The following is a 23,904-nucleotide window of genomic DNA, read 5'->3' as shown; positions in this document are numbered from 1 at the left end:
GAGAGAGAGAGAGAGAGAGAGAGAGAGAGAGAGAGAGAGAGAGAGAGAGAGAGAGAGAGAGAGAGAGAGAGAGAGAGAGAGAGAGAGAGAGAGAGAGAGAGAGAGGGGGGGAGGGATGGGCACATGAAACCAGATGGGCGGGGGGAAGCAAGAATACACAGATAAGAATGGAAGAGAAATGCAAACAAAGGAAGGAATATTACTGCTTGGTGAACGGTGGTGGTGGTGGTGGTGGTGGTGGTGGTACTATTACTATTACTAATACTATTCCTTTTACCAGCACTGTACTACTAATCAGAAAACTACTACCCCTTTTATTACCTTCATTATCGCTGTCACCATTCCTTACAGTAAATGGGTTGCTTCTTTTCTACTACTACTACTACTACTACTACTACTACTACTACTACTACTACTACTTCCATTACTACCATTGAAAAACAACTCTATCACCATCACCATCTATCACTTTCACGATCATTTACACAACCATTACTACCACAACAACAACAACAACAACAACAACAACAACAACAACAACAACAACATCACCCAATCCACCATGAACCATAAACAAGACAACTACGGCCAATAATAGTAAAACACGAAAGGCAAGGAACACACACACACACACACACACACACACACACACACACACACAGGAGAAGCGATTCGAAAGATCACGCTGGGGAGTCGGACGCTAATTTAGAGGTGAGTGAAGCTTCGAATGTCTCAACTCAAGGGAACTGCCGTCTTGTAAGCATCAATTACAAGATCAAAGGGAAAGAGCCTCCTCCTGCTCCTCTTCCTCCTTCAGGTCTTCCCAAACTCTATCCCTTCCTCCTCCTCCTCCTCACCTGGTTCCATTCCATCTATTCTGTGTACCTCATCCCATCCATTCCCGAATCTCAATGTCCTCCTGCTCCTCCTCGTCCTCCTCCTCCTCCTCCTCCTCTTATCCTTCCTCACCACATGACAGCAAACCCAACACCAGGCATTTCCAGTACCTGAGAGAGAGAGAGAGAGAGAGAGAGAGAGAGAGAGAGAGAGAGAGAGAGAGAGAGAGAGAGAGAGAGAGAGGTGGGGGGACACGTGATAGAGCCGTAAAATCCGTGGGGGTTGAGCCTCGCGTGTCCTTCGCCTTTGTATTAGTGTTGCTTAATTGTTAACGTGTTTATGAGAGAGAGAGAGAGAGAGAGAGAGAGAGAGAGAGAGAGAGAGAGAGAGAGAGAGAGAGAGAGAGAGAGAGAGAGAGAGAGAGAGAGAGAGAGGATTACTACTAGAAAAACCGACAACGAAATATAACAAAAGATTTCCTAAAACAATAAAGAAGAAGAAGAAGAAGAAGAAGAAGAAGAAGAAGAAGAAGAAGAAGAAGAAGAAGAAGAAGAAGAAGAAGAAGAAGAAGAAGAAGAAGAAGAAGAAGAAGAAGAAGAAGAAGAAGAAGAAGAAGAAGAAGAAGAAGAAGAAGAAGAAGAGATTGATTGAATGATGTTATGCGAAGAAGAAAAAGAAGACGAAGTAAAAGAAGATGAAGACGAAGAAAACGAAAAAAAAGAAAAGAAGAAGAAGAAGAAGAAGAAGAAGAAGAAGAAGAAGAAGAAGAAGAAACACACCTTCCCTAACCACACCCACACAAACACACAAACACACCTAAACACAGAGAAAGGAACCGAGAAAACACGGCGGGATATTAAGAAGCAAGGCAGCATCACCTCCACCGCCTGGCAAATGCAATAACATGGGTTTCAAGGAAGAGGAATTTGTGATCCCTAGTCTACCTACATTCACACTCCATCCCCTTAACTCCCCCTGTCACTCTTACCTGCCCGCCTCTCTCTAGCCTTTCACTCGCTTTTCCCACTCCTTTTTCCACTTCACTCTCCCTCAACCTGCTCGCATTTCTTGGTATCTATCCTTAACCTCTCCTTTATTCTATCTGTCCTGTGTCTCTCTTTCTCCTCCCAACTGCGTTTCTCCCTTTTTTTTTTTCCGCGTCACTCTCTCTCAACTTCCTCGTATTTCCTTGTACCTGTCTTCAATTCCTTTACTTTCTATCGGTCCTGTTTCTCTCTGTTTCCTAATTCATGCGTTCTATTTCCCTGATTTTTTTAGTATGTTTGTGTCTTACTTCGTCTATTTTTTTTTTTTTTTTTTTAGCAAGATTTAGTACTGGGGAAGTGTAAAGTACGTTTTCATAATTCTGGTGACAGTTTTAAAAAGGATTCTGCATCGTAAATAAGAAACACACATGGGAACCTGACTAATCATCTCTGTGGCCTTTGAAAACTGCCTTGCTGCGAGAATAAAGGGTTTAAGAATACGATGTCAACCCTTTCCCTCTCTCTCTCTCTCTCTCTCTCTCTCTCTCTCTCTCTCTCTCTCTCTCTCTCTCTCTCTCTCTCTCTCTCTCTCTCTCTCTCTCTCTCTCTCTCAGGTGTCCTTCCCTTCAACCTGTCCTTGGCCACCTGTTCATGCCACCTGCACAAAAACACCTGTCACCACCCTCACCTTCACTCACACACCTTGCCAAGTCCCCTGCCAAATGGTTTCCCCTGAAGACCCCGCCGCTTCTTAATCTCGTACTCTAGCAGGTCTTATCAGCCCCTTCAATACTGTCCTCGTCCTCCCTTTCTCTTCGTTATCTCTCCAATAATACTTGTCTCTGCTATGAAATTCGTCGATAAGGTTTCAATTTTTAAGTCTCATGCTACTGTTCTTCATATTTTTGTTTCCATTTTTTCGTCTCTTTGTCTTTCTCCTTTTCACTTCGTCTTCCTCGTCTTTGTCTTGTCTCTTCTTTACCTTTACGTCTCCTCATCCTTTCTTTCGTCTTCATGTTCTGTGCTTCTTCTCTCTTCTCCTATTCTATTCTTTGTTTTTTTTTTCTCGTCTTTACCTCCGTCGGTGTCTCCTCCTCTCTTCTTTCCTTTCATGTTTCTCATATACCTCACTTTTCGAACACTTCCTCTCTTTACCTCTTCTTTTTCCCGCCATTCTTCCTTCCTTCCTTTATTTCTTTCTATCTCTTCCCACTTTTAAACCTTTCATTCCCTCATCTTTTCATCTAATTTTCTCCAATCTTTCCATTCCTCTTTATCTCCATCACTGCCTCCTCCTCCTCCTCCTTCACGATCTTCTCCCTCTCTTCCTCCTCCTCCTCGTCCTTGCATCATCATCAATCATGTAACACAATTGTCTCCACTTTACTTTGAGCGTCTTGTGAGCTGTGCTTATAAAGTGGCAAAGAGAGAGAGAGAGAGAGAGAGAGAGAGAGAGAGAGAGAGAGAGAGAGAGAGAGAGAGAGAGAGAGAGAGAGAGAGAGAGAGAGAGAGAGAGAGAGAGAGAGAGAAAATCACCACTTAATCTAATATATTTGAGATCTGACAGGAGGGATGAAAGGCGCAGGAACATAAGAGGAAGAAGAGGTGGAGGAGGAGGAGGAGGAGGAGGAGGAGGAGGAGGAGGAGGAGGAGGAGGAGGAGGACGAAGAAGAAGAAGGAGAGCGCACATCTAAGCGAGTCACGGAAACACTGCCAAGAAAACACCGCTGCTTGAATCTTGCTACAAACTACGCTCACTTGATTGGGTATAAATTGACGTAGAGATCCCCACGCTCCCTCCACTCAGCGCCCGCCACTCAAAGGCGCCTCAGCCCCTAAAAAACAATCGCAAGGAGTGTGTGGAGGAGGAGGAGGAGGAGGAAGAGGAGGAGGAGGTAAGGGTCACGACAAGGTTATCTTCTGTCTGTAATCTTCAGGACAAAGCCAGTTAGAGTTGACATGCACGCGTTTGTCATGTTGTTTTTCACTAATTTCACGCGTGTCTAGCGATTAATTTGCGTAATAATCACTGTATTTTAAGCCACATTGCGCAGCGGCTGATGTGGGAAATTCAAAGCAGTTAATTCCATCAATGTTGAGATTTGTACTTTCACATAAATACTTATTCGCTCTTCTAACCAACAATCTAAAAAATAAATAAATAAATGAAAAAAATAAATAAAAGTCATAGTTATTTACAGAGCATTACCCTTCTCTTTGTCATATTCTATCAGCAAACAACTCAATATTACCAAAGAAAACACGAGTGATATATAAATAGCATCTCTTACCTTTCTCAAGCAATACGACAGCGACTTGACTTGAAGGAAACACATGTGATGGAGGAGATAAAAAAGGCTCAAGATCAGAGGACACGTGATAGGGTTGTGCCTGGCGTCTCCTGCCTGGCTGCCTGGTGGAGGTGGAGGCTGTTGTGCTGGGAGTGAACGGGTTAAAAAATGGATTTCTTCTTATCGCACAGACCTTCCCAGCCTCGCCAATTAATCTATGCAAATTAATTGAAACTGCCAATGATGGAGGCCTATCTTGTATGCATAGGAATATAGAGTTACGAGCACACACACACACACACACACACACACACACACACACACACACACACACACACACACACACACACACTTATATTGCATTATATTTTATTGACCACAAAAACACAGACTAAATAAAACCTAACAAGTACAATATGACAGAAAAATGACACACACACACACACACACACACACACACACACACACACACACACACACACTTTTTTACTAGCTAGCCGTTTGTGTTGGAACATTTTCATTACAAGAAAGGAAAAAAAGCGAATTCACGATTAAAAATGATAAAAAAAAAAACTCCTGACCTCGGCTTTATAAATACAAGTTTATTTTATTATTAAAGAAAACAAAAACGAAAACGAGGTGAGGGTGATGGTGGCTGTGTATCTGCTCACTTCATCACTATCCCACACTATCGCCAGTCCACCGGTCAACTATCACACACATCGCTAGTCTATTTCTATCTCTTCCCTCAACCACATTCCCGTACCCAACATACTTCTATCCAACATACAGGCAGCTTCACAAAAATCTATCCATTTATACGCATACTTACCCACTGTCATTAACTAATATCCATCCAATTTTCCACTTATCCACGTTTTTTTGCATCTATCCATTGAAATATACCCTTATCTACATCATTTTCACTATTTTTACGCCAGTTATCCACGTATCCATATCCCGTTCCACTACTTATCCATTCAAATGCTATTTTATTCACAGTATCCTATCCTCCGTTGGCTCATTTCTAGTCTACCTCATCTTTCGCCAATATACACCACAAAGGAACTCGAAGGAAGAACAGATAGCCCATTTATTCACTCACTCGAGCTATGCCCAACCAGTTCACCCATTCACACGCACCCTTATCGATACCCACACAGGTTCATACCCATTTCACTTCACCTCTCTCAAAAAAAAAAATAAAAAAAAATAAAAAATAAATAAATAAAATAAAACTAAGGAAAAATACACACATTTACTCCACACAGAACCCACAGTAGCACACTCCATCCACACAGACCCCCACGAAACACTCTCTTAGCCACACTTTTCCACGCACTGTCTCGTCCTTTGCAAGTATTCGTGAGTCTCCCCTCCACTTTTTTGGCCGCGGCGTGTGGGAGACTGATAGCCAATATTTGCTGAACCGATATTTATAACATATTAGGGATTGATGGGAATACGACCGGTATAGATTCCCGTAAAACTGAAGCTGAGAGAGAGAGAGAGAGAGAGAGAGAGAGAGAGAGAGAGAGAGAGAGAGAGAGAGAGAGAGAGAGAGAGAGAGAGAGAGAGAGAGAGAGAGAGAGAGAGAGAGAGAGAGAGAGAGAGAGAGAGAGAATGTAATCAAAATCGTTGTGGAAGAAACAGATTAAGGGCCACGTGATTATCTGATATTTCAAGTTCGAGAGGGAAAAATTAGTGTAATCAGTGTGTGTGTGTGTGTGTGTGTGTGTGTGTGTGTGTGTGTGTGTGTGTGTGTGTGTGTGTGTGTGTGTGTGTGTGTGTGTGTGTGTGTGTGTGATTACTGCAGTAGTAGTAGTAGTAGTAGCTGTTGTTGTTAGTGTGATATAGGAAATATAAATGCTGTCTATAAATCAATACATGAGTTACGACACCAACTTGTACTACTACTACTACTACTACTACTACTACTACTACTACCACCACCACCACCAAACCATTCTTAAGGAGAGGAAATAAATTAAATCTAGTGAAGCACATTTCCTTCTCAAACACACCCAACCCCCCACATCACCAACTCACCCCCTGCCACACACACACACACACACACACACACACACACACACACACACACACACACACACACACACACCAGCCATCTCACATCAAGCACGATCTTCCTCCAAATTTGAATGACGACCTCTGAGCTTGGGGGCGTTTTTACCTGTCCTTTGGGAGTGTACCTGTGAGCCAATTAGCGGGGACATTCAGGTGTAAGGGAAGAATTTTTGGTATCATACTTTTGCTTGTTGGATTGGATTAAAACCGATTTTTCGAGATATATTCTGTGTGTGTGGTTCTTCCCCCCGTCCCCTCCCCCCCTCTCTCTCTCTCTCTCTCTCTCTCTCTCTCTCTCTCTCTCTCTCTCTCTCTCGTACCTTTAATTTCAAGCATCCCTGGTTTCTGTTCTCGATACACGGTTTTCTATTCTATTAGGATTAAAAAGTTATTGGTGTACCTACTTGCTCCACTGAAAGGGATAACTAAAAGAAAAAGTAGTATATTGCTTGTGCCGTGAAGAAGAAAACTCCAGCGTGGGGATCAAAGAAAACGTTATTGGTTTGTTATGGCTTTGTCTCAAGGGGAAGGGGGGAAGGGGGAAGGGAGGCTGCCGTGTCCCTGGGAACGTGAAGAATGTGTTTACTGATTTGTGGCTGTGATAGATGGCGCCCCGGGAATTGTTCTGTGGGTTGATGCACTCAAGAAGCCACTGTGGTAATGGTAAGACGAACAAACTGCGATGTTATGCTACGAGTATGAAGGAAAAGTATGCAATGTTTTAACAGTATGAAGAAAAAGAAAGAACTGCAATGTTACGATTATAAAGAAGGAAAAGCTTGATCGAATGGGAAGGAAAGGGTTGTGAGAAGATAACTCTGGAATGTTATAAGTGTGAAGGGGTTGTGAGGAGATAACTCTGGAATGTTATAAGTGTGAAGGAAGTTACTGCAAAGAAAAGAACTATGATGCACTTAGGAAAAAAAATACAGTAGTTTTACACTTCGAGAATAATAAAAAAAAAAACTACAAATTTACTCTTAGGAAGAGAAGACTGCAACGCTACATTAGGAAGAATGTTAAAGTGATAAGAAACAAAACAGTAATATCAAACTCAGAAGAAAGTGTGGTTTAACAACATTGCGCTTAGAGGAAAGGAAATCAAAGCGCCAATGACTAAAAAAAAAAAAAAAAAAAAGTTGAACTGACAAGAAAGAAAACAGTAACATCAAACACAAAGGAACGCACGGTACAACAAAACACTTGGAGGAGAGAAAATCAAAGCACCAATACCAATGAAAGTAAGACTGCATCGCTACACTACAACGCGTGAAGCTCTCGGCCTGTTGCTGGTGAACGTGGTGAGTGAGGGGAGTGTCTCACGGCTCACTGGGTCAAGCTGCTCACCGGATAAACGCTTGTTGTTGTAACTTAACTGGTCAGCTGTTTAGAGTTGCCAGCACGCCTAAGCAACTTCGCACCTTTGTCAATACGTAGTTTGCATTCACCGTGAGCGGGAAGGATGGATATTAAAACTCCTTGCGAAGCATTACATCGACTACTAGTTAACGTAACAAAAATACATAAGCAAATACAATAGACACTGAAGGAATACTTGAGCGTGGCGACCCGACGCGCTTCAGAAGCCCTAGTAATACATGCTCATGCTCACGACACTACCGGGGTGAGGGGGAGAGAGTTACTGGGAGGAAAAAATGACGTAAAAAGCTCCAGTGGTTTACTTAAGACACCTGCACTGTGCTCAGGTCAATGTGGGTGTTTACTGCGCACTCTTAGTGTGAAGTACTTTCCTGTGGGTGTAAATAGACGGTTATTCCTGTTATGAATCCACGTCAGAGTGAAGGAATGCTAAGGGATATACATACATACATACATACATACATACATACATACATACATACATACACAAACGAATAAATATACACATACATACATACAAAGAGAGCTACATGAATGCATAAATAAATAAATAAACACACACATACGTACGAAACAGCCAGACATAAATATCTAAAATAATGTACAAAATTACATAAACAAAGACACATAAACCATATACATAGTACACACACACGCACACACATACACACATACATACACACGCACGCTCATAAATCGTTATAATGCGCCGTTATTCATAGCAAATACATTAGTCACGTGGCACCGCAGCACTAATGGGACATAATAATGGGGTTAATGGCACTGACGAAGACTCATGAAAGCAAGGTAGTCCCTCCACACTCCTGTTTCTGTTTCTCCTCCTCCTCACTTCCTCGTCACCTTCACTCCGTTTTCTTCCTTCCTGTTCTCTTACTTCTTTGTCACCCATCGCGTTTTCTCTCCTTTTTATCCGTTTTCTTTGTTGTGGTGCTCAAATCTAAATAATATAAATTCTGTTTATTGAGTTATCCTTAGTCACCTATCGCGTTTTCTTTCATTCCTTTCTATATAACTCCTTTCACTCTTCAGACGTTTAATGATCTTGTGGTGGTAAAATTTCAAATAATTAATCTTTATCTCCATTTCTTTCTTCCTAAGTTTTACTGAATTCTTCTATCTATTTTTTTTTATCTTTCTTCATCTTTCATCAGTTTCTCTCGCACCTCACCATTTTTCCCCACTCTAAATTCCTCTTCCTAATCTTGCGTTCTCTTCCTGTATTCCATCCTTCATGCTCCTGCCTCAGTTACCCACACGCTCCCTCCTCTTACAGTCCTAACACCCCATCTTCCCTTCCATCACTCCTGCCACTCCTACTACAAACATTCCCTCCTATTCCTGTTTCATGCCCGACACGTTCTTTCATCCCACTCGGTCCTATCACATCATCCTTCTCCCTTTCCTGCCATCTTGTTATTCGTGGCACGCTTTCCTCTGCAGACAGTTCTCTTTCCCTGACATTGCTTTCTTCGCCTCACCGACTTCGCTTTCCTTCCCTTTGGTCTCCCTTGTTATCTTTTCTCTCAGTTCAAGCACGTTCTTCTCTATTATTCCTGCCCTGCCTGCCTTCCTCGGCCCAAGCCTCCCTACTCCTTTCCTTTCAAAAATTAAATAAAAAATAAATAAATAAATGAAAAAAAGTTTATTTCTACCTCGTCCTCTTGGTGTTCTGTGTCATTTTTCCACCAAACCATCCATCTACTTATTCAACTACATCCACTCAACCACCTCTCCAATCCATTTACCCACCCATCCACCTGACCACTGATTCCCACCGATCCATCTATTCATCTACCCATCCACTCATCATCAACCCACCCACTCATTCATCCACCTACCTACCCACACAACCATTCACCCTCTCCAGCCTATTTGCACTCAGGCCGATCTGTCTTGAGGATAATCTGACCTAAAACCCAAATGACCTGAGTACCATCGGCCACAGTACCCAGTGACACTATCCAAGGAAGGCGACACATAAGAGTATGAACATGCACATTATGAGATAGATTTGTCTTCAGAAACACTTCGCTCCTTCACCACGACAGTTTTTAAAGGCCACATCGATCATAAGTCAGGTTATCAATTGTGTTTCTCCTGTTATTGTGTATAAAAATCTTGCTAATCTGTCACTTAAACCGTAAAAACAATCTTAAAAACTCGTGGCACTTTAACTAAGGCCTTTTGAGAGTAGTCGAGGTGAGGACAGAAACGTTTCAAAATATGGTCCATAATAAGGTAACGATTAACATTTGTCACAATACCTCAAGAGCGCGCGGCGTTCTTCTATGAGTCCCGTCCGTCACTGTTAATTCAGCTGATGCATTGTGGGTAAAGAGTTGCCTTATTTCGCCTTACATGATAACTACGAATGAAAATACTAGGGTTATGTTTGTTTCTTGGCGTGTTTAAGTCGTGTGTTGCGTTTAATTAGTGAGGAGGTATATTTGCTTTTTATTGATAGTACTATTGTCTCTTTTTATTCATTGGTGAAAGAGACTCGTGATAAAAAATGGAGGTGGCGTAAGTAGAAAGATCTGGCAACTCCCACCCAGAGATCGCGACTTCCACCTTCTTATGTTTTTCTGTTGGCGCCAAGATTTGAACCAGAACCGACATTTCCTTTCTTTTCAGTGCATAATCTAAGTAATAAATATCAAACACTATATTTATTTAACAATCACTATACGTCATCATAACCATTACCTACCACCGCAGACACAACAACCACCACCACCACCACCGCCGCCTCACCATCATCTAAACACTACCACCATTCTCCTCTTACCCTTTAACAAATTCCCATCAACAACCAAGCATTCCTCTCTTTCGCTTCTTTTCTCTTTTCTGTTTCTATTCCTTTATTTTTCTATCAGTTACAAAGCACCATCATCACCACTACACCCACAACAATGAAAAGTAGCCAACATTCCACCACAAAAACGTGCCATATTCTCATTGACTCATCGTAATAATCTCCATAACCATTCTTTAGTAGTAGAGGCGACATACGTATCACTGGACAGGCAGCAGGTAGAAAGAAGGGCAGCTTTGAGACTGGCAGGGTAGGGAAAGGAATAGAGAAACCAAATCAGAGGGCAGATAGGAGCGGCAGGGTAGCTTTGAGACTAACAGGGTAGGGAGAGGAATAGAGAAACCTCATCAGAGAGAGGAGTGACAGGGTAGCTTTGAGACTGGCAGAGTAAAGAGAACAGAGAAACCACATCAGAGGGCGGGAGTGGCAGGGTAGAGTGACGAAGAGAGAGGCGGAATCACATCAAGAAGACAGGCGTGGCAGGGTAGAAAAACAGAGGAGTCACATCAGGGAGGAAGGCAGGAGTGGGTGGCATAGTGGCGTGCATCAGGGGCGGCCAGGTCATGAAGTGTGCCAAGTTGAGGCTCTTAAGAAAAAGTATCCCGCCATAAAGCCCAGATGAAGGCAGAGTTTGTGCGGCAAAAAGTCCCCGGGAGAGGCAGCGTTAAGGCGGATCACGAGCCAAGTTTTGGGGATGCATCTAAACTTCGTCGGGGGGAGTAAGGGTGCTGCTGTTATTTTTTTCTCACTCTCATTTTCAGGTTGGGAAAAGATTCAGCCAGGTAAATATTCGTTTATAAAAAGTGGTTGTGGTAATAGGTGCTGTAGTGGTGGTGGTGGTGGTGGTGGTAATGGTGGTGGTGATAGTAGTAGTAGTAGTAGTAGTAGTAGTAGTAGTAGTAGTAGTAGTAGTAGTAGTAGTAGTAGTAGTAGTAGTAGTAGTAGTAGTAGTAGTAGTTGTTGTTGTTGTTGTCTTCTTGTTGTTGTAGTATCAGCAGTAGTAGTAGTAGTAATAGTAGTAGTAGTAGTAGTAGTAGTAGTTATTGTTGTTGTTGGTCTTCTCGTTGTTGTAGTGTCATTAGTAGTAGTAGTAGTAGTAGTAGTAGTAGTAGTAGTAGTAGTAGTAGTAGTAGTAGTAGTAGTAGTAGTAGTAGTAGTGATAACGTATTAGTAATAATTGTTGTTGCTGATGTTTTTGTTGCAACATAAGTACTAGTATCAGTGATGAAGACGATTAAAAATAAACATATATATATAAATAAATACCACACACACACACACACACACACACACACACACACACACACACACACACACACACACACACACACACACACACACACGTCTTTTTCTCCTCTCAGAAGGTCAGGCTGAAGCGAAACTGGTGATAATCTATAAGGAACTGCAGGGTCCAGAGCGAGGAGGAGGAGGAGGAGGAGGAGGAGGAGGAGGAGGAGGAGGAGGAGGAGGAGGAGGAGGAGGCCGTTTGAAAGGTCATGAAAGGCGACGATGAATGATTTAAATGGAATGTGGCCAAAATTGATCGTTCAGACTGATGTGAACTTGAGCTTTCATTATTTTTTGTCTGGTCTCTCTCTCTCTCTCTCTCTCTCTCTCTCTCTCTCTCTCTCTCTCTCTCTCTCTCTCTCTCTCTCTCTCTCTCTCTCTCTCTCTCTCTCTCTCTCTCTTCCCTACACAAACTAACAAAAACTATCCCTCACAAAACTCTATGCACTTTCCACTCAACCGCAAGAAACCAGGTCGTTGAAAAGAAAAGAAAAAAAAAATCAAGAGAAGGAAAAAGGCAAAGTAACTCTTCCATAAAAGGTGAGGCGAGGCTAATGGAGATGCTGGGGCGGAGTGTGAGGGAGCTGGCGGGAGTGAAGCGGGGAAGAACTGAGGCAAGTAAGCTTAGTGAGTGAAGGGAAGCATGCACTTAATTGGTTTACCAGAAGAGCAACGTACTTGATACAGCAAAGAAGTGCCGCGAGTTTAATAGTACGACATTCCAGAGAGAGAGAGAGAGAGAGAGAGAGAGAGAGAGAGAGAGAGAGAGAGAGAGAGAGAGAGAGAGAGAGAGAGAGATGTTTACACGCATTCCGGGGTCTAACTAACCATTAACATCATATAAACATTTGCACATGATGTATAACACATGTACTCTCACTCTTTCTCCCCCCCCCTCTCTCTCTCTCTCTCTCTCTCTCTCTCTCTCTCTCTCTCTCTCTCTCTCTCTCAAACACACAATCTCCTTATTTGTCTATTGGCTGGCTGAGTGAGACATAAGGACAACATACATACATACACACACACACACACACACACACACACACACACACACACACACACACACACACACACACACACACACACACACACACACACACACACACACACACACACACACACACACACACACACACACACACACAATTACACACACTAAACATATCAACCAATTTCACGTAACGAAATAAGCAAACTAGTTATTCCATCAGCATACTCACGCACCTCACCACCTTAAGACCGAACTCCTGAAGAAGGCAAGGGAGGATCCCGACGGAGGCTGCTCTTAGTCCTCCCTTACAAAGTTAGGGGGAAGTTCCGGTATTGGTGCTTGAGGGGCATCATTCCACCCTTGATGGAGAAAGTAAAGAGGCGATAACAAACCCCCAGGTATTTTTCTGCCTCTCCCGACGCTTCTCTGCTCTTTGCCTGTTGCTCGCGAGGGTGATGAGGAGGCCCTGAGTGGAGGCTGAAGTCCCGCCCTCGGAATGAAAGCCTCGTCAAGTTTCTTTTTCTTTTTTCTTTTCTTTTTTTTTTGTCCTAGCGTGGTAATATTCCGTTCTTTTGTCCGTTTCTCTCTCTCTCTCTCTCTCTCTCTCTCTCTCTCTCTCTCTCTCTGTGTGTGTGTGTGTGTGTGTGTGTGTGTGTGTGTGTGTGTGTGTGTGTGTGTGTGTGTGTGTGTGTGTGTGTGTGTGTGTGTGTGTGTGTGTGTGTGTGTGTGTGTGTGTGTGTGTGCGTGCGCGCGTGACTGGAAGAAGCAGGAGAATTTTGTAGCGAAAATGTGAGCGAGTGTCAATAAGCCCTCCATCGCTGTGACATTTACGGGCGTTACTGCTGCATGAGGCTGACGGAGGCCACTAAATAACAGACAAGTGACGCGCGCCGGATTAGAAACGTCAGTGGGTACGAGGCTGATGCAGTGTGACCCTTCAGCCACCTGTTATACCGCGGCACTTGTTTCATTAGAGCGACTTTAAGCGATTCCACGGAGGCAGAATTGAGTGTAGAGACGAAAAGGTGTGAAATGCCTCATCGTTGATATTGATGTCCACACACACACACACACACACACACACACACACACACACACACACACATTAAATAAATAAATAAATAAAAAAAATAGATAAATAAATAAAATAAATGTATAAATAAATGGAATACAAATACAAAATACAGAAAATACAAAAATATATATCAAAATAAAGACAATAAATAAATAAATAAATAAATAAATAAATAAATAAATAAAATAATCAGTTTCACAGTTATTCCATTTTGACAGGCGAACATTTTTAACTATTTTTTCCCACCACACCGGAATATGCTTTGTGGTTTTGGCGCTCCATGTCGACACTGCAGTCCATGACAAGCAGGCGTGACGAGCAGGTGTGTGGCCGTAATGTTTCAGGTTCTCTGTTCAATTGCTTTTGCCGTGAGTCGCGTCCTTGAGGGATGTCTCTTACTATGTCAACAGTCTGTAGTGGAAGTTGTTATGGTTCTACAGAGTAATGTCATCTATTTTTTTTTTTTTTTTTTTTAATGCAAGAGGGTCACTGGCCAATGGTAACAAAATTATTAGGTTAAAAAAAAAGAAAGCCTCACGTAAGTACCAGTTCCCAAAAGACTGCCGAAAATAAAGTCAGATGGCAGAGGATAAGTGTCTTGATACATTGTAGTGATGATTTAACGAGGATTCTGTGTCGTCAGTGATATAAAAAAATATAAATAAATAAAAAAAAAATCCCGAATGATACTGTCTGTGGTGTTTGAAAATAGTCCTTATAAGAGACCACAGCATTTAAGAACACAGGTTTAAGTCTTTTTTTTTTTCAACATTACTCGCTAAACTTCCACCATACTTTGTACTGAACTTGAGGAGACATAACAGGCAAAGGGTTGAGTGTGGCTTATGGTTTCCTGTTAACCCTTTCACTGCGATACGTAACAATTAACACAACCAGAAGTAATACATGAAATCTTTATAAGCAATTTCTGTTGAGTTTGCAATTTCTACCCAGTTTAAATTTACGACTGGAGGTGACTGTAGAATAAATAAAGATGTCTCAGAGTGGTTAACAACTAAGGAAAGATGTAGCAAATAGTAATCAAAGGGTTAACAGTAACAAAATTAGTGTGGTTAGTTTAGGTTAGGTTTGTTACGTTAGGTTGTGTGGTTAGGTGTGGTATTATAAAACTCACTGCTTTTTCCATTCACTTTTCTGAGAGCAGCAATTAAGTAGGCCTTTCTACTTTTATGGTGCTTTTGCAGATCTAATCCAGCCTCCCTTACACACTGAATGGAAGGGCAGGAAGGCTCGTGAGTTAGCTCGGCGACATTCGGGTCTGGCAGTTCACCTTAATCTCGTATTTTTGTATCTTTAAGGTTAACGCTGTGGACGCTTTATGAGGAGTGAGTGATGTTATCTTTGCAATGAGGGAGCCAGCGAGGCCAAGTGGCACGGCGAGGCACGGCGAGCCACAGCTAGGCACAGAAAGGCTTCACACGAGAGAGAAAGAGTCTAAAGGAGATGGAAGAAGAGAGAGAAAGAGAAGAGATGACAGGGGAAAGATAAGAAGAAAGGAGAGAAGGAAATAACGAAGGTAAGAGGCAGAGACACAACAAGACACAGCAAGACACAGTAACACACAGAAAGGCACAGCAGGGCACAACAAGGTACAGCAAGATAGAACAATTTACGAGGCGACATAGCGAGGCACATCAAGGTAAAAGATACAAAAGAGCACAGCAAGGCCCTGCAAAACACAGCAACGCACAGCAAGACACAGCAAGGCGCGTCTAGGCACAGTTACACTCAAGGCTGCGAGGAGGAAGTGACTCGCAAGATGCACTAAGGATGCCAGCCAGTCGCGGCAACAACTCTCTCATTGTAGACGTGAATTGAAGGGAATGACGAGATGAGAGCGAAACCTTGAAACTAACTAGCTAGCTGTGACGCAACATGGTGTGGTGGTGTGGTGGTGTGGTGGGGGTGTGGGGAAGACGTGTGTGAGTGGTGATGGCATAGTGGTGTGGCGGCATGGATGGATGTGGGGTAGTCCGTAGTGATGGCGTGGTAGTCAGGTGGTCAGGACAACAAAACAAGTGGACTCATGTGGATATGCCAGTAGTGGATGTGGGTGTAGTGTGGATATACGTGAAATGGCAACAACACAATATAGGATAAGATATGTGGGTGTGGGTGTGGGTGGGTGAATGATGTGGGCAGCAGAGAGTGAGTGGCGAATGTGGGTGTTTACGGTGTGAAGTTCAGGTATGGTGTGGTGTGGTGGTGCGGTGCATGGGACAGACTGTAAGCTAAGAGGTGCACCGAGCAACGTGGCGCCGTATGTCTCTGGTATGTACAGCGTTGTGTTGCGGTTTAAACTGGCTGTTTCGCGGCGAGGTACTGTACTATTTCGCAGCGTGTAATGGTGATAAGGTAGGTACTGCTGTGCGTGCATGTTACGGTGCTGATGTGGGACTGCTGCATTACTGGCGCCGTGTTTCTGGATGCTACAATAACTCTTTTTGATCCGAGTCTTCCTCACGCGGTTTTTGCATAGTTTTCCACACGCTGCTGTACAAAGAGGGTGAAGAGGATGGAGGGTGAGGCGAAAGAACAGCGACAAGACGAGGGAGAAGGAGGCAGGCAGGATTTAGAGTGAAGCTGGAGGAGAAGGAGTAAAAACAGGGATGACAGGAGGAGGAAGATAGGAAGAGTGGATTAGGCAAAACAAAGAGAGGAGGAAAAAAAGACGAAGAGAGGCAGCAGGAGGAGGAGGAGGAGGAGGAGGAGTTAAAAGTAAGGTGGACGAAGAGAAGTAAGGATGGAGGTGACAGGAAGATAAATAAAGGAAAAGAGGATTAAGCAAAATGAAGAAAGGAGGAAGAAATAGAAGCTGGAAGAAGAGAAGGAAAAGAAAAAAGAGAGACTATAAGAAGAGGATAAGAAAACACTAAGAGAAATTCAGAAAGCAAAGAGAACCAAAACAAAAGGAGGCAGAGAGAAAGGCGGAGGAAGAGGAGGAGGGAAGAGGACAAAGAACGAAGATGACACGAGGAAGATAAGGAAAGAAAGAACGGAGATGACAAGAGAAAGATAATAGGAGGAAAAATGGAGAATGCAGGAGGAGGAAGAAAGAAGCAGGGGAGGCAGAGGAGGCAGGGGGAGGCAGAAGACGTAGGATGTGTATTATGAATTATTCCTGCGTGTGGAGAACTTAAGGCGGAGTTTGGTGTTGCGTGGGATGACTGAGAGGGTTTTGTGTGCATATTTCGCTCCGAGACGCCGCAAACACCCAAGTTCGTGAGAGAAAACTTGATATATGCACACGACGGCTGACGAATAGAGTCATTTTTGCAAGGTGCTGCTCTTTCAACGTTAGACATTTTTTTACGTAATCTCGTACAAAATTTGACGTTTTTTTTTCCAACAACAGACAAGATTAATAAATAGCTGACCTTGTGCTCTGATTTGAGTGTCTACGGAAGGATTTGTTTTGCAGTGAGGTTTAATGTTAACGTGACTGCAGCAGAGAAATATGAAGAGAAAATGCAGAAACATGAAATACAAGGTTGAGTTAAGTATGAAGGAAACCAAAGAGAAACTTACTCGAACGACACACACACACACACACACACACACACACACACACACACACACACACACACACACACACACACACACACACACACACACACACACACTGTTAGTTAGTTAGTTAGTTTATTGACTAAAAATAGCTGGTACGTATGAATAGCAATAAATTATTTAATATATACACATTAATGTCCATATGATAAATAATTTGGAGCTTTGCATACCAACACACACACACACACACACACACACACACACACACACACACACACACACACACACACACACACACACACACACACACACACACACATTTAATAAACACACACAGCCAGCATAAATAAACGTAATCTGCTTGATATGAAGTTTTCCCACCAAATGTAATCCTGTAACGTGGAGTTTCGCCCTTGTAAACAGCCAGAAAACAACATTTTTTTTGAAGGGGGCAAAAAAAAAAAAAAAAAAAAAAAAAAAAAAAAAAAACTCCCTATATTAAGGTTGTAGTTAATTCACCTTTTATATAAAATCACGACAGGTCAATGGTTAACTGGGGATAAAAACTATGGGGATAAACAAGAGTAATTTTTCCCCCCTTCTATAAATAAACGAAAGATAAATTCCTGTTTACGAACACTGGGAGTAAACATTTTCATTTCATACTACTGCTACTACTACTACTACTACTACTACTACTACTACTACTACTACCATTACTAAACACAGAAAAATCTAAGTATATATATAAAAAAAAACAGTAAAATAACATGAACCTTACTTAAAAAAATAAATAAAAAACAAGATAAAATTAAACGCATCACTAACTGTACGTGACCTAAAGAGTGTGTGTGTGTGTGTGTGTGTGTGTGTGTGTGTGTGTGTGTGTGTGTGTGTGTGTGTGTGTGTGTGTGTGTGTGTGTGTGTGTGTGTGTTGTGTTTGTGTGTGTGTGTGTGTGTGTGTGTGTGTGTGTGTGTGTGTGTGTGTGTGTGTGTGTGTGTGTGTGTGTGTGTGTGTGTGTGTGTTTATGAAAGCATTTATCTACCCATGAGATATACGAGCCTCATAAAGCTGGAGTATTTGTGATTAGGTCATTGAGGAGAGTGAGTGGCTACTGTGTCCTCTCTCTCTCTCTCTCTCTCTCTCCTCTCTCTCTCTCTCTCTCTCTCTCTCTCTCTCTCTCTCTCTCTCTCTCTCTCTCTACCTTCTCCTATTGACTAAGAATCCATTTACCGAGGATTTACTTGAGAGAGAGAGAGAGAGAGAGAGAGAGAGAGAGAGAGAGAGAGAGAGAGAGAGAGAGAGAGAGAGAGAGAGAGAGAGAGAGAGAGAGAGAGAGAGATGCGGGTCGGCTGAACAAGCAAGCACTAGCAGGAATCAATACTGTAGTGATCACGGCTACCTTAAGGAGAGAACGTGCAGGAGGAGGAGGAGGAGGAGGAGAGACAGAGAACGTGAGAAATGTTATAGTAGTAGTAGTAGTAGTAGTAGTAGTAGTAGTAGTAGTAGTAGTAGTAGTAGTAGTAGTAGTAGTAGTAGGAGTAGTAGTAGTAGTAGTAAGAAGAAGAAGAAGAAGAAGAAGAAGAAGAAGAAGAAGAAGAAGAAGAAGAAGAAGAAGAAGAAGAAGAAGAAGAAGAAGAAGAAGAAGAAGAAGAAGAAGAAGAAGAAGAAGAAGAAGAAGAAGAAAGAAAGAAAGAAGGAAAAAAGAAAAAAGAAACGAAAAAAAAAGAAAAAGAAAAACAATACAACAAAGTTACAAAGACAATTAAACAGAGACAAAACGAAGAAAAAAACATGAAAGATTGAACTGGAGCGAAAACGAGAGAGAGAGAGAGAGAGAGAGAGAGAGAGAGAGAGAGAGAGAGAGAGAGAGAGAGAGAGAGAGAGGGGGCCAGGTGTGTGTAGTGACGGCATTAACCTGTCTGGCAAAAGCGTTCAGTCACACATACATCACAGATTCACCTTCTCTTTACCGTAAGTCTTCGGTGGTTAGGGTACTTTTTTTCGTTCCTTGTTTCTATTTGTATCATTAATTTTTTTACGTTTTCTATGTCTATCGTGTCTTTTTTTTCCTTTCTAGTTATATTTTATTTTGTCCTGCTTCTTTTCCTCCTCCTCTTTGTTTTTGTCTTCTTTGTATATTCGTTTTGTATGTGTTCTTCGTCTCTTCCTTTTCCTTTCTAGTCATCGTTTATTTCATCTGTTTCTTTTCCTTCTCCTTTTTGTTTTGTCTTCTTTATGTTCACGTTTTCTGTGTCTTTCTCGTCTTTTTCTTCTGTTTTCCTCGCCTTTGTTTATTTTATCCTGTTTCTCCATCTTCTTTTTATAGTGTCTTGTTTATATTTACGTTTTTTATGTTTTATTCATTCCCTTCTTCGTCATCGTTTTTTTTGTTTCCTGCACATCCTCCTCTTTATTTTCATTCTTTGTCTTTGCCTTTTCTTTTTTTTTTTATCTCTTGTCTTGCACATTTTTCTGAATTCTTCCTCATTGTTTTTGTCTATCTTCTTATTTCTGTACAACATTTTTATTTTCTTTCATATATTTTAGCACGTCATTTTCATCAAGCACTTTACTCTTCTCGTCAGTGTTCATCATATCCTCCTCATTTCCTCATTTTCTTCTATTACCTTCTTTTATCCCCCCGTGTCTTTTCCATGTCAATTCAATCATCGTTTTCGTAACATACTTTCGCTTTTTCGTTACTGCTGTCCATTTTCTCGTCCTCATCCTCCTCCTGCTCCTCCTCCCTCCTCCTCCTCCTCCTCACTTCATTTTCTCAAATTTTCCTCATGCTCCAGCTCGGGAAATTCCTAAACAACTCCATTTCACGTTTTTTTTTTTTCCTGAGACAAAAATGAGGTTATTTCAAAACGAGAAGATCACACAATGCCTTCAGATTTCCCAGACGTAATTCCATGTTGTTTCCGGCAATTTAGGTGCAGGTAGGATGCTATTGTTGCTTTACTTATTTACTTACACGCCTTAACTCACCTTTATCCCTGAGTAAACCCGCTATTGTATGGTAATAAGGGAACAAAAGGGGTGCGTGTGTGTGGGGTTTGCGTGTGCGTGCGTTGCTGTGGAGGGGAGGAGATGGGGGCTGGGGAAGGGGTGAGTATAGATGCCTGGGGTCGTGCAGTACCTCTCCCTCGCTTACGACTTGCGGAGTTGTGTAAATGGTCGTCACAAGGGGTCGTTATTCTTTGTAATGTGGAGGCCAGAACTTCTTTCCTCCTTGCGCTTCCTCCACGGTGCCCTTCCCTCCTAATCTCAACTAATGACCTGCTCCAGCGCTCCTAATCACCGCGGCGCTCCGTACCTGCCGCTACCTGGCCGCCTGTCCGCACCTCAGGGATCCCGCGGCCAGGTACGGTAACGAGGGGCGGCACGAGAGGCGCTCTGTACCTTACCGCAATGCCTGTACCTGACGTACCCCAGTGTGTTTGGAGTGTCTGGTGTACCTTTGTGTCTATTTCATGTGTACCGTAGTTTTTGTGTGTATTGTAATGTTTGGTGTATCGTAGTGGCTGTACCGTAATGGCTGGTGTACCGCAATGCCTGTGTAATAGTGTTTGATGTACTGTTGCGTCTTTCATGTGTGTACCGTAGTGCTTGGTGTACCGTAGAGTTTGTTCATGTCCGTACCGTAATGTTTAGTGTACCGCAGTGTCTGTTTGAAAGTGTTTGTACCGTAGTTTGGTATACTATGTGTAGATGAAGGCAAGCTGGTTAGTGTACCTCACTGTCTATTTCATAACATGTGTACCCTAATGTCAGATGAAACGCAGTATTTTAGGTACGTACCATAATGAAAGTGTACCGCAAGGCCTTCACTGACACCTCAAGACTCATACCTGTAATCATTATCCTCTGCCTTTTGTATTTGTTTTCATGGATTTTAGGTTGATATCACAGGATGGATTTCAGTCAAGCAGCAGGATCAGCCTCACTCGGTACCTTAATTGCGACCCCGGCCAGGTAAGGCATAAAAAAACCATTGGGTACGATGAAACCACAGACCTTGAAGCGTAAAAGAATCTCCTGCGTCTCAGTTTTCCATTTCGGTGCGTAAGGGCGAGGTGAAAGTCAGATGAGATGGTGACATGACACTTGGCAAGGAATTCTAATCTAACTTAACCAGACCAAATCGAAGCGAATCACATGAAGTCAGAGCTAATTCAGTCTAACCTAACTTAACATAATCTAACATAAACAAACCAAACCAAGGCAGTCAGCGAAACTCAAGCTAATTAATTTAAACTAACCACACTTGACATAACAGAATCCAAACCAAATCACAGTAAGCCAAACTCAGTATAATTAATCTAACAACCTACCGAACTTAACGTAGCATAACCAATCAGACCAAATCACAGTAAGTCAACTCAGTCTAATTAATCTAACCTAACCAAATCTTATCTAGCTAAAACAAAGCAAACTAAACCGAACACAGTCTTATATACTCTAACCCAATCTAATCTAACCTAAACTAACATAACGTAAACAAACTAAGCGAAACTCAATCTAATTAATCTAACCTAACCTCACCAAACCTTACCAAACCAAACCAAACCAAACTAAGGCAAACACAATCTTATGTACCCAAACACAACTTAACATCACCTAAGCAAAGCAAACTTCATTCAATACAACGTAACATGGTTTAACTTACCCTAACATAAACATAATGACACAACACCGCAGGGGGACAACTAACTGACTCAAGGGAAGAAGGAAAAAAAGAAAAAAATAACAAAGGAAACTTGAAAAGAAATCGCAAGAAGCTTTAAAAGAGAGAGAGAGAGAGAGAGAGAGAGAGAGAGAGAGAGAGAGAGAGAGAGAGAGAGAGAGAGAGAGAGAGAGAGAGAGAGAGAGAGACAACGGAAAACAAACACTTTCCCCCTAAAGGCAAATCCATTTGGACATTAAAATCGCCCTGGTTTAGACGCCTCTTGTTTTTAGGAGCTGAGAGAGAGGCAAAGAAACGAACCCCCTTACTGAAGACACGTTCCAGCGCCGTCAGGAGAGGCTGTGAGAGCTCCTCGGCTTCCAGAAGGTCGAGCTGGAGGGTCAAATTAACGCGAAAGAGTGTTGCATTCATGACCCAGCGTGAAGGGCCATGAGGGGCGTGATGTGAGGCTGTGGAGGGGCGGGAAGAGGCGCGCCGGTGAGAGAGAGAGAGAGAGAGGAGAGAGAGAGAGAGAGAGAGAGAGAGAATGACAAGTATAGTGGCATTAGAGAGGTGAAGAAGGATAAGGATGCGAATAGACTAGACGACGACAAGGAGGAGGAGGAGGAGGCGGAGGAGGAGGAGGAGGAGGAGGCTGGAGAAGAGAGAAACATAAGCAGTTGAGTTTGTGCAGCTGATGGCCGCCTGAATAGACAGAACGAAGCCTTTTCACAAATACTCGTAAACGCGTTGAAGGCCACTCCGGGACTCTCGGCAGCTGCTCCGCCAAACTACGCAACGAGGCCTGGCGGGAGTGAGAGGAGTAAGCAAGGCAGGGCAAGGAGAGAAGGGAAGGGTGAATGAGTGGCTGAACGAGTGGGTGAGAGAGAAGAGTGAAGGAGGGAGGTATGAAGAACGAAAGGGAAAGAATGAACGTGGGAGGAGATTAATCAGTCGGTGTTTCAGTTAATCAGTGAGTCAATGAACGGATGAGTGAGGGAGCAAGAAGGTTGATGGTTTATTTATTCATTCAGTTAGGCAGTTAATCAGTGAGTCAGTCAATGAGAGGATGAATAAATGAGCAAGGCTGGTAATTTGTTCATTCACTCGTTCAGTTAGTAAGTCAGTAAGTCAGGCATTCAGTCAGTAAGTCGTCAGTAAATTAGATAGTCAGTCAGTCAGTCAGGTATAAAGCTAATCAGTCAGTCAGTTAGTCAATCGTCCACTCGCACACTCAGAGACGTCAGTTAGTAAGTCGTCAGCCAGTTAATTAGGTAGTTAGTCAGTCAGTCAGTTAATTAGGTAGTTAGTCTGTCAGTCAGTTAATTAGGTAGTCAGTCAGTCAGTCAGTTAATTAGGTAGTCAGTCAGTCAGTCAGTTAATTAGGTAGTCAGTCAATTAATTAGGTAGTTAGTCAGTCAGTCAATTAGGTAGTTAGTCAGTCAGTCCGTCAGTCAGTCAGTTAGAGAGCCAATCAATCAGTCAGTCAGTCAGTCAGTCGTTCACTCACACACTCAGAGACGTAGATATAAAAGAGAAGCAGAAAAAGAAAAAAATAAGGAAAGAGAACTTGAGATTATGCAAAAATCCAAACAAGTGAAGAAGATAAGATTATCACACCATGCAAGATACGTATCAAGTATGAAGAACGCTGCAAGTAAAGGATCCATTAAGGAGTTTAAGAGTACATAAGAGGAGTAAGTGGGAAGGATAAGCAATATGCAAGCGTAAGAAAAGCAAAGTTGAAGAAAAGTGCTAGATGATTATAGTATTTTAACATCAAGAGAAGTAAAAAAGAGACAGAAAGAAATTAAGCGAGGAGTAAACGAGAAAACACACACACACACACACACACACCACACACACACACAGCACACACACACACACACACACACACACACACACACACACAGCACACACACACACACACAC

General features: G+C 42.5%; 1 protein-coding gene across 1 annotated transcript in view; it reads right to left on the bottom strand.

Annotated features, from left to right (window-relative positions):
• LOC135113516 (uncharacterized) overlaps positions 1-22,404 on the bottom strand; it is a 179,935-nt gene extending 157,531 nt beyond the window's left edge. Inside the window, 4 exon segments of the mRNA XM_064028755.1 lie at positions 9,865-9,917; positions 14,020-14,179; positions 14,564-14,574; positions 22,302-22,404. Of these exon segments, the coding sequence (XP_063884825.1) occupies positions 9,865-9,917; positions 14,020-14,179; positions 14,564-14,574; positions 22,302-22,404 (327 nt within the window).
• Positions 22,405-23,904: the final 1,500 nt, after the last annotated feature.

This window comes from Scylla paramamosain, chromosome 26 (genome assembly GCF_035594125.1).
Source record: "Scylla paramamosain isolate STU-SP2022 chromosome 26, ASM3559412v1, whole genome shotgun sequence".
Lineage (NCBI taxonomy): Eukaryota > Metazoa > Arthropoda > Malacostraca > Decapoda > Portunidae > Scylla > Scylla paramamosain.
The sequence above is the reverse complement of the archived record's forward strand: the minus strand, read 5'-3'. Positions and strand labels throughout refer to the sequence as shown.